Raw genomic sequence first — 14,043 nt, 5'->3', positions numbered from 1 at the left:
ATCGGAAGATACTCAATATTAAATGACTTGGATCAGGACATCACTAATATAATAATAAAACAATAATAATACAATCCCATACTGTGGAGCTTAGCCCTTACTTCTCCATCCATCCCTCCCCTCCTTCTCCCTCTGCCGACTCACCAGGAGCAGCCAGGTTCTGGACCTGGGCGGGGACCGGGGCGTTGGCCTCAGAGGCCAGGGTGAGACGGCCTCCCTTGCCGATGCGATCGCACAGCAGGGTGATGTGCTTCTTGAGGCGGGCAGTGTCATGGGGCAGGCTCAGCACCGGGCCTCCCGCTTGGGCCAGAGATGTGGCCTGGTCCTTGGGGCTCCACGATAAGCAGGTCCGCAGGAGGTGGGAGACAGCGGCGTCGCAGCTCTCCTCCCAGCCCTGAGGGAGATGAGGAGCGAGAATAAACGTGCTGACATCACACAATCATTTGCTAAGTGAACAGAAAAGGGATATGAGGGAAGGAAAAGGAGGGGAAAAGCAGTGAATCTAAAGAAACAAAGAGGAGAGGAAAAAAGAAGAAGGGGGAGAGGACGACAAGGGGAGGAGGACAGGAGACGTTTGGGGACGTAAAGGATATGAGAGGAATGGAGAGGAGAGGAAAGGAGAGGTGAGGATAGAGGAGGGACTGATGAGAACAGGGGAAGAAAGTGAAAGAGCAAGAGGGTAAGAACAGATAGAGGAAATGGTTGTGAGTGGAGGAAGTTAAAAGAAGAGGAGAAGAAGAGAATGGATCCATCAACAAGCGATACAAAAAGAGAAGGAGTAGGGAGGGATAGGGAGGATGAAGAGATGAGGACGAAACAATCATTAAACCTAAATTCATGTTCTTGACATTTAACAAAATAATAAAACATTTCAAATGAAAAGGGAGAAACCCTTGCAAACACACACGCACACACACACGCACACACACGCACACACACACACACACACACACACACACACACACACACACACACACACACACACACACACACACACACACACACACACACACACACACACATACACACACACACACACACACACACAGACGCTTACTTATCTTGTCCTACAAAAGCCTGAAACTATAACCACCGGTCTCAAAGTTTGACTTTGTGTGTGTGTGTGTGTGTGTGTAAGTTGACAGGTACCCTCCCACAATCCTCTTTTCCCAACCCACCCTCCACCTCCTCCCCCTGCCTGCCGCCATGCTGATAGGCCCCTAATGAGCCATAATGACAAGTAATCAACCCTGTAATGATGATGACGGAGAGACAGAGACAGGGGGAGAGAGAGAGAGAGAGAGAGAGGGGGAGAGGGTTGTAGGGGGTCAAGGGGATGAGATGATGACAGAGAGAAAGGCAGATATTAGAGACAGAGTAAGAGACGAGTGGAAGGACGACAGGCGAGAAGAGATAAGAGTGTTGGAAAGAGAAGACAGAGGAGGTGTGTGTCTGGAAGAGGAGAAAATGAGAGAGGAGGAGGAGGAGGGGGAGATGAGAGGTGCGACCTATTCTTACCAAAATACCTCACCAGGTTATCAAATGCCTGGAACGACATAACTGCAGGTTTCTGTGGAAACTTGGCGAGCCCGCGCCCGTGCACCCACCCTGACACGTATGTTCCACATGCTGCGGAGGAAAATTAAATGTCTTCAGAGCTAAACTACAGACATTCATCCTCCTGAAAGAGAAGAAAGGAAGCAAAGAAAGGTGGAGCGCAGCAGGCTTGGACTCAGGCCAGGGCGATAAATTAAGACAAAGTTCCCACTAACGCACGAACAGGACAGAAGTTTCCTGAAGCGAGAAACAAGAGAGCGTCTGTGTGATTTTATTCTCAGGCAGTTTGTGTTGGTGACAATGTTTTCACAGACTGAAGACTTTGGAGTTTTTAACTTAATGTTTCTTTGCAATGTATTATTTTTCCACAGCTACCAAATACATTTACCACCCCCAAGGAGGTTATGTTTTCACCCCTGTCCATTTGTTTATCTGTTTGTTGGTTGGTTGGTGTGTAAAGTTTAACCACTACACTTACCTTTAAATGTCCTTTACGAGCCCCCAAAACTTTTCCAAAATTAGCATTTGTAGTTTCAGTATTCTGTGATAATTACCTCTGCCAAGGAGGTTATGTTTTCACCCCTGTCCGTTTATTTGTTTGTTGGGTTGTTAAATTGAATTACCAAGATTCCGGACCAGCCTACAATTTCACGAACTGCAACCAAATTCTCTCAAAATTGTTCAAAAATGTCCTTTTTTGGAGTCCCCAAACTTTTCCGAAATTAGCACTTGTAGTATTATTATTGTGATAACACCCCTGTCTATTTTTGTTTGTTTGTTTGTTGTACTAGGCCAAAAATAACCCGTTATATTTTGGTGAGGAGACAACAAAAAGGGGGCAGATCCAGGAATTGTTTTTTTTTTTAGCTTTCTTGAACATTTAAAAAAAAAAAATATTTTCAACTTTTTCCCTGGGAATAATTCATGGATCTTGATGATAAAAAAATCTATGAGTGTGAGAGATTTGGTGCAATTTAAGGGGAGCGTCGGGCCTTGGAGGAGGTAGCTTTACCATTCTAATATCTTTCTGTTTTGACCTTCATCCACTCCATCAAATATATGGCCTGTAGCTAAATGCTCCACAAGTAAGACCCTCGACTGAAGCAATGAACGACACTAAAATGCTCCATACCGCAACAACGGTTTAACACTGTTGATTAGTCCTGTAAAATTACTTCCCAATAGTTACAACATAAATATTTTCCAAGAGCTTATCCTGAATTTCCAATACATTTATACTTTCATACCTTTTCTGTCATTTAACTGATTTTGGTTTTACCTTATTTCCTGTCTGCACTTTCTGTAATTGATCCACCTGCGCAGCTTCACTGATCATACTAAGATGAGGGCGTATGCACTATAGATGATTTTGAGTATTTTGGGTCTCTTGTCCTTAAACGGTCTACAGACTACATTGAGAATATTAGGTCAGACAAGGGAGGAAATCCCAGGCATGATTGCAACATTACCGGACAGCCGTGGAGAAAAATATCTCCGGGCCTTGCACACAACCTTGGAGGACTCCCAAAGAGACGAGCAAAGGTTCAGACAGCAATCCCTCAGTACTGACATCCCCATCATGACTGGAAAAGTCGTTTGAAAAGCCGGAGTTACGGCTCTGTGAGAACAATGTCGTACAGTCAGTCTCCAGGGGGAAAAAAATATGTATCTACACAATCACTTCCCTTGACCAAATCAGTGAATTCCTTTTCTAAAAAAAATATATGAAAGCCTGTTTTGATACCGTTCAGCATGTGGCCGCAACACTCTAAACCCTCCGGGGGAAATCAACTTTAAATATGACTAACAATGATGATAATATAATCTAATTTACTTGAACAGCACGTTTCATTCACAGATTGTAGCTCAAAGTAAATTAGAGGAGAATATGAAATCAAAGATAGGTTTTTTACAAACGGCATTAGGGGGAATACTATGAATAAAATGAGAAATAAAACAATATGAAGAACAATTACATTTTTTATAAAAGAAATAAAAACGTGGATCACATGAAACAAAAAAACCCTCTTTATTTTAAAAAGCTGAATCATCCAATAAGGACAATATTCTTTTTGATGAGGTATCAGTCATATGAAACTATAGAGAATCATAAATCTATCTGATAAGTTTCAGAGAGAGACTTCAGCTTTGCTTTGGAAACATTACATCCTCTCTTCAATGCTTCTCTATGTCATCAGAGAACCACGAGTTGGTGCTGCAAAGAACTTTTTTTTTTCCCTAAAAAGGCTCTTAACAGCGCTGTAAATAGTTCTGCCTAACAAAACAATTCCAGGTACTATAGAGAAAGTTTTGGTTATGAATTCAGAAAGCCAGGCGAGGCCGGCTGCACGGCTGCATGATGGATTCTGGTAAAGTAAACAGAGGGCGGGAGAATGTGGGGGTCATGCAGGAATAGCAGGCAGACAGAGAGCGTCAGCAACCCTGTTCGGGAGCTAAGTGACAGATGGAAAAAGAGACAAAAGACGGAGAGGCAGAGAAACAAGGACGGAGGGAGTGTGGTTCTGAAAAAGTGGAAATGGGAGGGGAAAAGAGGAGGACGAAGGGACGGAGGGGTGAAAACAAGAATCAGGAAGTCACAGAGACAGAGAAAAAAAAAGAGGGAGAGGAGGAAAGGGTAAGTGAAGGAGAGAGAAAGGGATGGGGAAAGTGAAAACAAGATTAAGTAGAAGAAAACGTGATGCATGAGGAGAAGTGTAGAGGAAGATAAGAAGAGAGTGAAAGGGGAAAGAAGGAGAGGAGGATTATTACAGAAACAGAAAACGGAAGAGGGAAGATGAAAACAAAGAGGTGCAGTGAGAGATGAGGATGGTGAAGAGAGGAGAGGATGCGGAGGAAAATAATGAGGCGTGCGAGAGGAAGAGGAGGAGGAGGAGGAGGAGGAGGAGGAGGAAAGGCCTGAGTGAAGGAGTGTGAGAAGAGGAGGATGAAAAGGAAGGAGAAAGAGAGGAGCAAGAGGAATGCAAAACAGAGGAGGAGGAGGCACAGTGTTCTGCTTGGTTGCAGCTAAATGAGACGTTTCGTTAGATACCACACAGATGCATTTCATCTGGTGAAGCTCCTCCCCCTTTTCCTCCTCCACTTCCAGTGCAGAAAAGAAGACGTTCTCCTCACACTCTTCCCCCGTTCGCACTCTCTTACTCTAAAAAGGTCTTTCCCTCTTTTTTTCCCCCCCGTTGAGATAAAGAATCCTGAGTGTGGACATAAGGGGAATCCCTCCTGTTTCTCTGAGGGAAGAAAAGCTCTCCTTGTTTTCTGACTGGCAACCGCACATATTTGGCATTTTTAGAGTTCTCCGCACTTTGCTCCTCAACATCATCTACGCTACTGTGGCAGATGACATGCAGGTCTTAGGTCATTTGGTATTCTGTTATATATTGTAATTCTTCTGTGTACAATTGTGTTTCTGTCTCTCCTGGGATGTGGAGAAATGTGTATGATCCTTCAGCTGGAGCCAAGAGAGACATGCCTCCGTCCTTGGTGGAAGGAAGGATGGCAAATGAGACAAAAAAGAACCAATTCAATTTAGAGGCGGATCCGTACATTTTCACAAATTTCCCAGGGAATAATTCATGGATCTTGACTAACAAAAACCAGGCATATTTAGTGACATTTGGTGCAGCTTAAGGACTGTTGGGCCTTTGTACAGTTTACTGATACATCTTATTCCCACTATTCCATTTCCTGCTGAGGTCAGCTAATACAGGATTATCTAATCTCATCTGTAACTGATTACAAAACAGTACAGTAAGACAGTTCTCCTGAGACAAAAGTAGATTTTTTGGGGGAGAAAACGTTTCAGTCTTGAAGATTTTTGAATGCTGTCTGTGCAGCGTTAAATACAGGAAAGCAAGGCTACTTTTTAGCAGTGCATTAATACTACAGGCATGTAGGATAGATGTATGTGTTTTTTAAAGATTTATGGAAAGAAAGTAGACTAATAACTAAAATATATGATATTTGTAAGGTTAGTATCTTAACATCAGACCAAAATCACTGGCTGACAGACTGAAAATTATGATAAGGAATTCAACGAATTAAGTAATCAGTTCATCAATATCTATAGTCGCCAAGTGCTTGCTCATTGTGGGATTTGTTGGGTTTTCCCTGATATATTGTAATATTGACCTCACTATGTAAAGTGCCTTGAGACAGTGTATGTTGTGATTTGGCGCTATACAAATAAAATTGAATTGAATTGAATGGAAAGAGTGCGGGATGAACAACAGATTAAATAAAAAAAAAGAAAAGAGTTGGACTTGATTCCACCCCTTTAATCCTTCTCCTCATCCCTCTGTCCGCCCATGACGTTATTGCGATTTATCCCACAGAAAGGAAACTCATGACTCAGAACCCCACGGCCTGGTCACAGGAAATGTCAAAGGTCAAGAAGTAGAGTGTGTCAGGAGAAACGCCCAGGGTAACTATTCACCTTTGAGTATCGTAATTGATATTCTGCAGAAACGAGCACCAATCAACAAAATTTCATTTTATTTATTTATCTTTTTTAACGCCGAGGGACAATTTTTTAATCCCTGCTGATATTTTGCTACTATGTTAGTGAGTTCAAGTTCGTTTGTAGTCATGGCACTGTGCTGGAGGGTGTGTTGTGTTATGTTCTCTGAAAATAGCTCATCACTCCACCTGTTTGTCTTGATGTGGTGGACGTGACCCTGATTACTGCTAATTCACTTAATGCCATTAATCCCATTTAAAATAACACACACACACACACACACACACACACACACACACACACACACACACACACACACACACACACACACACACACACACACACGCAAAATACAGTCCCCTGAGGCTCATCAACTGAACCTTTCAAAGTATTTTTGTCCACAGTGCTTGTGTGAGTGTGTGTATACTGTAAAAGATATTTTATGCACTGCTGTTTATGAAGACAGATGTTTGTGTGTAATGTGAGGCTGTCGGAGGAGGCTGGAAATAGATTTAGTGGTAATGAGAGGTTCAGGGGATTGATCAGAGCTACGGAAAAACCAACACACACACGCACACACACACACACACACACACACACACACACACACACACACACACATACACACACTCTGTCTCTCGCTCACAGTCCCAGGTACACAACTTCAGAGTCTCGATGTGGTGACAAATCTTTCGCGATTGCAGCAAATGGAGTAACTCTGTCAACGCGGCTGTTTAGTGACACACACATGATAAACACATACAAATATACACACACGAAGTCGAGGGCTGATTATAGAGCAATGTCATCTATTCATGCATCATTGTGACCTTTTTGTCTGTCACACGTGCACGCACACACACCGCACGCACACGCGCACACGCACGCACACGCGCACACATGCACACACACACACACACACACACACACACACACACACACACACACACACACACACACACACACACACACACACACACACACACACACACACACACACACACACACACACACACACACACACACACACACACACACAAAGGTTTAATGGTTAAATCATAAACAGGTACCCCAGAATGTGCTCTTGGTGTGGAGCTGATAGGTGAGTGTTGAGTGGCAACAAAAAGTGTGTTTGTTGTTATGGTTGTGTGTATGTGTGTGTGTGTGTGTGTGTGTGTGTGTGTGTGTGTGTGTGTGAATGTGTGTGTGTATTCCTCTGGGATCAGAAGTACTTAATGTATTTTAAGTTTTCAGAGTGTGTGTTTAAGCTGGGGCTGTGTTTACTGAGTCGACTGCAGATGGATGGACAGACACTGACATGTTAATGGCCTCCTGTGTGTGTTTCTATGTGTGCGTGCGTGTACCAGCTGTGGCGTGTCCTGCAGCAGCGGCAGCAGCGTGGCCTCCAGGATGGCGGTCTGCTCGGGGGTCAGGCCCTGCAGCAGCGACAGCAGCAGCACCAGCAGGTGGGTGGCGCTGCGCAGACGGACGAACGCCTCCTCCAGCAGAGCCCGGTTCTCCTCCGCAGCCTCCGCCAGCGCAATCACCTGGGGGAGGGAGGAGTCCGTGAATATCTCTCTGCATAATGCCACTAGTCACCACATAGCAATATCAAACGATGGACTGTTGTGCTGTGAAAATCCATTGCTTGCACACTTTTTGCATCATTTAACATGCACCGTTATTATGTATTTAACTAAACACAGTTTTGGAAGCACCGAGCGATGGAAAATGTTGGAGTCTACCAGTGTCAAAATTTCGCTCAGCGCTGTAAAATTGGGGGAAAAAAGCACACACACTCAAGCTTTGCTATTAATTTCAGAACAAAATCTAGATCTTTATAACCCACACCTCGCACCCTGAGATTTTCATACGAACGAACTTTCTACAAGCAAAATCTCCCTCCTTCCGACCAATTTTTGAAAATGGTATGTTGCGTAAAAGGTCTAGCCTCTATTGGGTCTGTGGGGCTGTACGTTAGCACAGCGGTGCAACATCCGCATGTCGACGTTCAATATATCAACAGCACGTTCGCGCGCCAACATTCGCCAATCAGCACATGAAAAATTGCAGCTAAAGCTGATGGGAATTTCAGGTATTTGGTCGAACACATACAACTGCATTTCTTAACTGATGGTGACGAAAACTGAGCATCAACCAAATATTTAAGACGAATCGTCTGGGAATCACCTGCACTGGGTTTTGTGTTGAGGAGATTTCACAGGATGAGTCAAAACTTTGAGCTGCCGCCTGCACCAGAGGAAACATCAGTGTGTGACCAAAGCTATTCGGACTAACAAAGTAGCTGTTCGGGGATGGACCAACCGGACGGCAGACAGGCCGACGTCGCCTCCATGCATCTACATCGCTTTACTCATCGCTTTATAGTGACCTCATCCTGAACTTGTATCCAATGCCTTATACCAAACACATTGAATGTTACTCCTACGATTTATTGACATTTTTATTTGTGTTTGTAGGTGTCACCCAGGTGGGTGGTAACCTTTAAGTTGGGGAACATGGCGTAAGAGGGAGAGAAAGCGACGGACGGCAGATACTGTCATTTACCTCGGCCTCACTCTCAGCAGATTAATAGGCTCTGCAGTTAGAGCTCAACACATCTTCTTGTGTATTATTTATTTTGTACAATAAAGGGTGAAGAACGTCTTTTGGGAATGTGGGGTTTTTCGGGGAGACCGTGAGTCTGACACGCCACTTCGCTTACTCCATGTGGTGGAACATCTGAAGGGGTCCCAGGAGAGACCCATCCTAACAGAGTTTGCTACTATAATATATATAATACTTATAATACATGTATTACTTATTTTTTATACGACACTGTACATATCAGTTATACTTCCCATTCAATCCTTACTACTGCACATTTATTCTACCTCATCCCTGATGCCTTGTGTGAATTTCCCCGGCGTGGGATCAATAAAGTCTTATCTTATCTTAAAACATGGCAGAAAAACAGTTCAGTAAACATCTTCAGGGTTTAGAAACACTACGCAGCAGCTAAATAAAACATTCTCTGTTGACCATCTTCACTTTCTTAATGCAGCTCTCGAACATTCGTTCTGAGGCCGGGAAAATGACTCACTGAAAAACAACGGCGCACATGTTCCCATGTTCCCCGAGAACAAGGCTTTTTATCATTAAGATTTATAAACATGTAGATTCCAATGTTGGAAAACGCCGTGCGAATCATGAATCATCCCTTGGTCGTCCGAGGGTCTCGGCTGTTCGATCCAGAGCAGTTTCCCTCATTCATCCCAAAAGACTCTCGAGTGTCGACTGCACAACCTGTGTAAACAGTTTTACAGCATCGAGTCCGCGGCTGCTTCATTACCGCCGCAGTCCGCTCTGTCAGACGGCTGATTTACTCTCATCTGCATGAGCCCCGATCCGCCCTGAAACAGCTTCATCACAACATGCTGTTTTTAGAGCGTGTGTGGTCAACTGGAGAGAGAACATTCAACACTGCATTCGCCGCTGGTTACGTTCGGAGCTCGCACCTCAGACGCAGTTATCTTCTGTCTTAACACTATGGGATTACAAGTTGAGGTCGCGTGAGTGGACAAAGTACGAGCAAGTGTCAAGAAAAAGAAAAACACAACATGGAGTCAGGGGAAAAGATGCAATACAATTTAATGCTCTTGTTTTACGTTGTTACGTTTCAGGGAGATGTTTCCTTTACGGGAAATTCAATTTCATTACATCATGGGCGTTAACATGATTGTCCATGATTTCTATCACCTTTGAAATTACTGCACTTCACAAGTTTATCTTTTGGACCGGGAGAGTATGTATAGTACAATGTAATGGCGTTCACACCGGACACGGCGCAAATTATTCGCGCGAGTAGATTACATGCAAAGTCAATCACAGTTGCTCGAGTTGAAATATTTGAACTTTGGCGTGATGCATTGATACGATAGCCAATGAGCGCTGGGGTCCTCCCTGCATCACTGCTGCAGACGTCCTGTCATTGGCTCGGGAATAGGAGGATCACTATTGTCGCTGTGTGTGCGCAGCCCGACCGGACTGCTTTTTGCATCGTGACCGGGTGAAAAAGGCGAGGGCTCGGCAGAAAGTGAACGAAGAAGTTTGACGCCGTTGGCATTATTGACTTTTTTCCCCCAGCAGTTCATGAGTGTGCGCGTTTGTGTGGCTTTCCCATTCATTCCTGTCTGCCTTTCTTTTATTCAACAGTCCATGTGTGTGTGTTGATGAGGTTTCTCGGCGAAAAACTTTGAAGTTAAGTTTGAGGCCCAATATGCACATGAGGCCCGAAGTTGTTATCAATAAGACCCTCTGGAGTTTGCATCCAATGCGGTTGTGCTATATCAGAGTGAAAAATGATTGTCTGGTCATATAGGCAATGTTGTGCCGAAAAAAGATACAGAGCATTGGCATTATAAACATTTAATGTGGGATATAAAGACAAAATAAAGACCATGCAAAAACGGCCCTAATAGCCCAAGACTCCTAAAGTAACCCCCACTGAAAATCTCTCTTCATTGTCAAACGCTCACCATCTATAGGAAAAAAAGGTATCTAAACATCCAAATAAAATTTGCAGCATATTCCACCTTTCGACTGTGGACCTATAAGCTCAGCATGGTCCGAGAAAACCATTGCTTTGACAACAGGAATGTCACTCAGTCAAGTGCAAACCTCCACCAAGGCCCAACCGTCAATCAATCAAGCTGCACCAAGTGACTCACACCCATAGATATCAGTCTTCTGAAAAGGCCTGATTTGAATCACGATCCATGAATTATTCCCTGACACGCTGGTGAAACTGCTGTATCTGTAAGCATATGGACGAATCAGATGAACTGGACATTAACAGACCACCGCTCCCCTAAACCTGACGGCTGAAAACACGTCTGGGATGGACAATCTCCGGTTGAGCACTGCACGTGTGAAGAGGAAACTCGGGACATTGTCCAGTGTTCATATGTGACCACGAAAAAATTTGTTGCAAGTCGATTGAGACGTTTCTGTTGACTCCATGAGCGACAAAGTTTCACCACTGCGGGTTTTGATACCCTACATAAATTCCGTGAAGGTCTCCGTTTAAAGTATTCCTATACATTATTTTTAAACGTTTTTAATATTTTTAGGTGGATAATTCCCCTAAGAATAAATTACAGACAGCAGGGAGCGAGCATCAGTACATACTTTGTTGTATTGCGTTTGGGTTTTCCAAAGAGCAGGAAGTGGATTCATGTCATTCTTCCCACAATCTATTATATTTTAGGGTCGTTTCCTGGAATTAAATTCTCGCTCTGAACAAACCGCACCTCTGTTCTCTTGTTCGAGCTCTGGAAATCCCATTTTCAGGCTGTTTGGGATTATTACAGCTTTGCTTCGCTTCTCTTTCTTAACTGGAAAAATAAACTGCAATAAAAGGACAAAACATAGCAGAGTTCAGAGAAACTGCTCTCTGCGCTCCGATGACTTGCCCTTACAGTCGCTGGCTTCCACTTTCATGAACCTATTGTGCATGTTTTTTTTTTTCCCAGAGATTGCAAGGTTCAGACCCACTGAGAGGAGCAAACAAAAACTGAATACTTCTTTGAAACAAAGATGAGCAAAAGCTGCACAAGTGGAGCTTAAGCTCTTCTTGGTTTTACTTGAGTGCACAGATCAGCTGTGTTTGACGGCCAGCGAGTGAATGCAGGAACAAACGAGGTGTGGTAGGACCAGGTGAACTCTGACCACCGCGCCAGGGGTCAATCCCTCCATCCCTCCGCCACTGCAACAACAGAGGAGTGGAGATGAGAGGAGCGGTGCGAGCGAAGTGATGACAGAGCAAGATGGATGGTGACGAGGACAACAAGAGAGGACAAGCCGGACAAAGAGAAGGAGGGAAACGGGAGACGAGGGAGGAGAGAGAGAGACGAGCAGACGGTGAAAGCAGATCTGGGACTAATGGATGAGTGTGTGTTCGGATAAATGAGTGATCCGCAGGCCTGAGCGCCAACGTACGCCGGCAGTTTGTTTGACAAATGGATTTCAGCGCTCGCCATTTGATACTGAGAAAACAGAGATGGAAGACTCTGAAGTGAAGTCTGTGTCGAGTGTGTGCGAGCTGCCAGAATGAGCCGTTTTTGATTTGTGTAATACTAAACTTCAAATGTACAGATAGTACTCTATGATTTGCACGTAAAGATGAAATCAGTCTGAGATAGAACCTCAGTTCACTTCCCTCAGTCTGAGCTTGGTCATGGCTGAGGTCAGCTGAGGTCAGCTGAGGTCAGCTGTGGTCGCCGTGTCTATCACACCTTGCATGAAAGCCGTACACACATTCACACACCTTATAAACCAATCAATGGACACCTAATCCTCTCACATACAGACGCTGCCTCTTCACTTGTGAGGACCCTCATTGACCTTCCTCACACTGGGGTCTGAAACAAACTCTGAATCCTGGAACAGCCTTTTAACAGGGTGAGGGTCAAATAACGCCACGCACCGAACCGAATTTCTGAGCACTGACGACAACGTAGCTGCGGCTGCCTGAGGATTGGAAGTCATCAGGTTGTGAGCTTTGATCACTGGGAGCCTTCATCAATTACTCAAATACTGATTGAAATCAGGAAGCCAAGTTTTGTTTTGTTTTTTAAATAAACCCCGACACAGTTTAGCAAGTTTAAAAAAAGAATGATTTTGAAAGGTTTGCCGAAGTCTTGAACTGCAATCGCAATTCTTTTCAATCGATAAGCAGCTATATTCCCAAAATGTCCTCACAAAGATAGAAATACTACCTGAAACTGGCACATAAATTGTGCCCAACTCCTGGTATATGAATTCCTCTGAATGAATTCGTCTGCACACTTTTACAATGCAACACCACACACACATGCACATGATCCCATACACCCTCCTCTCTGCGGGTTTTTCAAAGTGTGTGTGTGTGTGTGTGTGTGTGCGCGCGCGCGTGCATGTGTGTATTGATAAAAGGCTCCAGGTCCAGTGAAGGGCTTCATTGTTGGCAGCGGCTCGGCTCCACACACACTCTGATTGATGCCAGCTGAGAGAACACAAAGACACATTTAGGTTGGGAACACACACACCCACACACACGCACGCACATATGTGACGTGAAGTTTGCACGTGGACGCACACACACACACACACAAATTATTTACACTCACACTAAAGCACAAGAGATCGACCTTCACAACAAGAGATAAACATGGACAGTAATTCAGTTTTTAACAAATACACAAGAAACACACATGCACAGACATACACAGACAAACACACAGACACACACGCACACACAGTAGCTGTTCGCTGCGTGTCAGCAGCTGAACTGCTGGTGACCTGAAATAACCTGCAGTTGAAACTGCGGAGGCTGTGATCTCCTGACGTGTCTGAAGTAAAGTCTGGACTTTACATAAAGGGACATTCTGCGGAATCTCACACACTTTAACCTGGTTTACATCTCAGCTGACAGGAAACGTCATGGCCGTCTGTCTTTGTTGGGTGCTTCAAAAAAAAAAAAAAAAATCAGTTTGGTTCTTTAAAAATCTCCAAAAATGTGACACGAGGGTTGAAAAGTTTGTGTTGGGAATATGAAGTCACTCTTTCTTTATTCCATCCCAAACAAGGAGACCAACAGTCTCAGGGCTCCTGTTGCCGGCCACACACACACACACACACACACACACACACACACACACACATGCACACACAAACGTACCAAAGCCACAAGAAATGTACGGAAAAACACAAACAGAAATGGGCAGCCTTATCTATGGAAATGCATGACTGAACAAACACACATACACACATACACACACACATGCGCACACACACACACACACACACACACAAACTCACACACACACGTTTGAGGTGTGTATGTTTGACTCGTGGTGTCCTGGTCCAGCGTGCAGCTCGCAGACTAAACTGAATTATCTCATCCGAGTCAATGTCTTCCAGACTTCAATCTCACACACTGTCTTCATGTGTTGACTGGGAAAATGTTTTAG

The 14,043-nt window shown here is 44.2% G+C and overlaps 1 protein-coding gene across 2 annotated transcripts in view; it reads right to left on the bottom strand.

Annotated features, from left to right (window-relative positions):
* bbs9 (Bardet-Biedl syndrome 9) overlaps window positions 1-14,043 on the bottom strand; it is a 171,393-nt gene that overhangs the window by 72,561 nt on the left and 84,789 nt on the right. For both annotated transcript variants that reach the window (XM_035608693.2, XM_035608694.2), the window contains 2 exons: window positions 7,396-7,578; window positions 145-394 (listed from right to left, as the gene is read on the bottom strand). In XM_035608693.2, the coding sequence (XP_035464586.1) occupies window positions 145-394; window positions 7,396-7,578 (433 nt within the window). The remainder of the gene's footprint in view (window positions 1-144; window positions 395-7,395; window positions 7,579-14,043) is intronic.

Source organism: Scophthalmus maximus, chromosome 10 (assembly GCF_022379125.1).
Source record: "Scophthalmus maximus strain ysfricsl-2021 chromosome 10, ASM2237912v1, whole genome shotgun sequence".
NCBI lineage: Eukaryota > Metazoa > Chordata > Actinopteri > Pleuronectiformes > Scophthalmidae > Scophthalmus > Scophthalmus maximus.
Note: the sequence above shows the minus strand (reverse complement) of the source record. Positions and strands in the feature narration are given on the sequence as shown.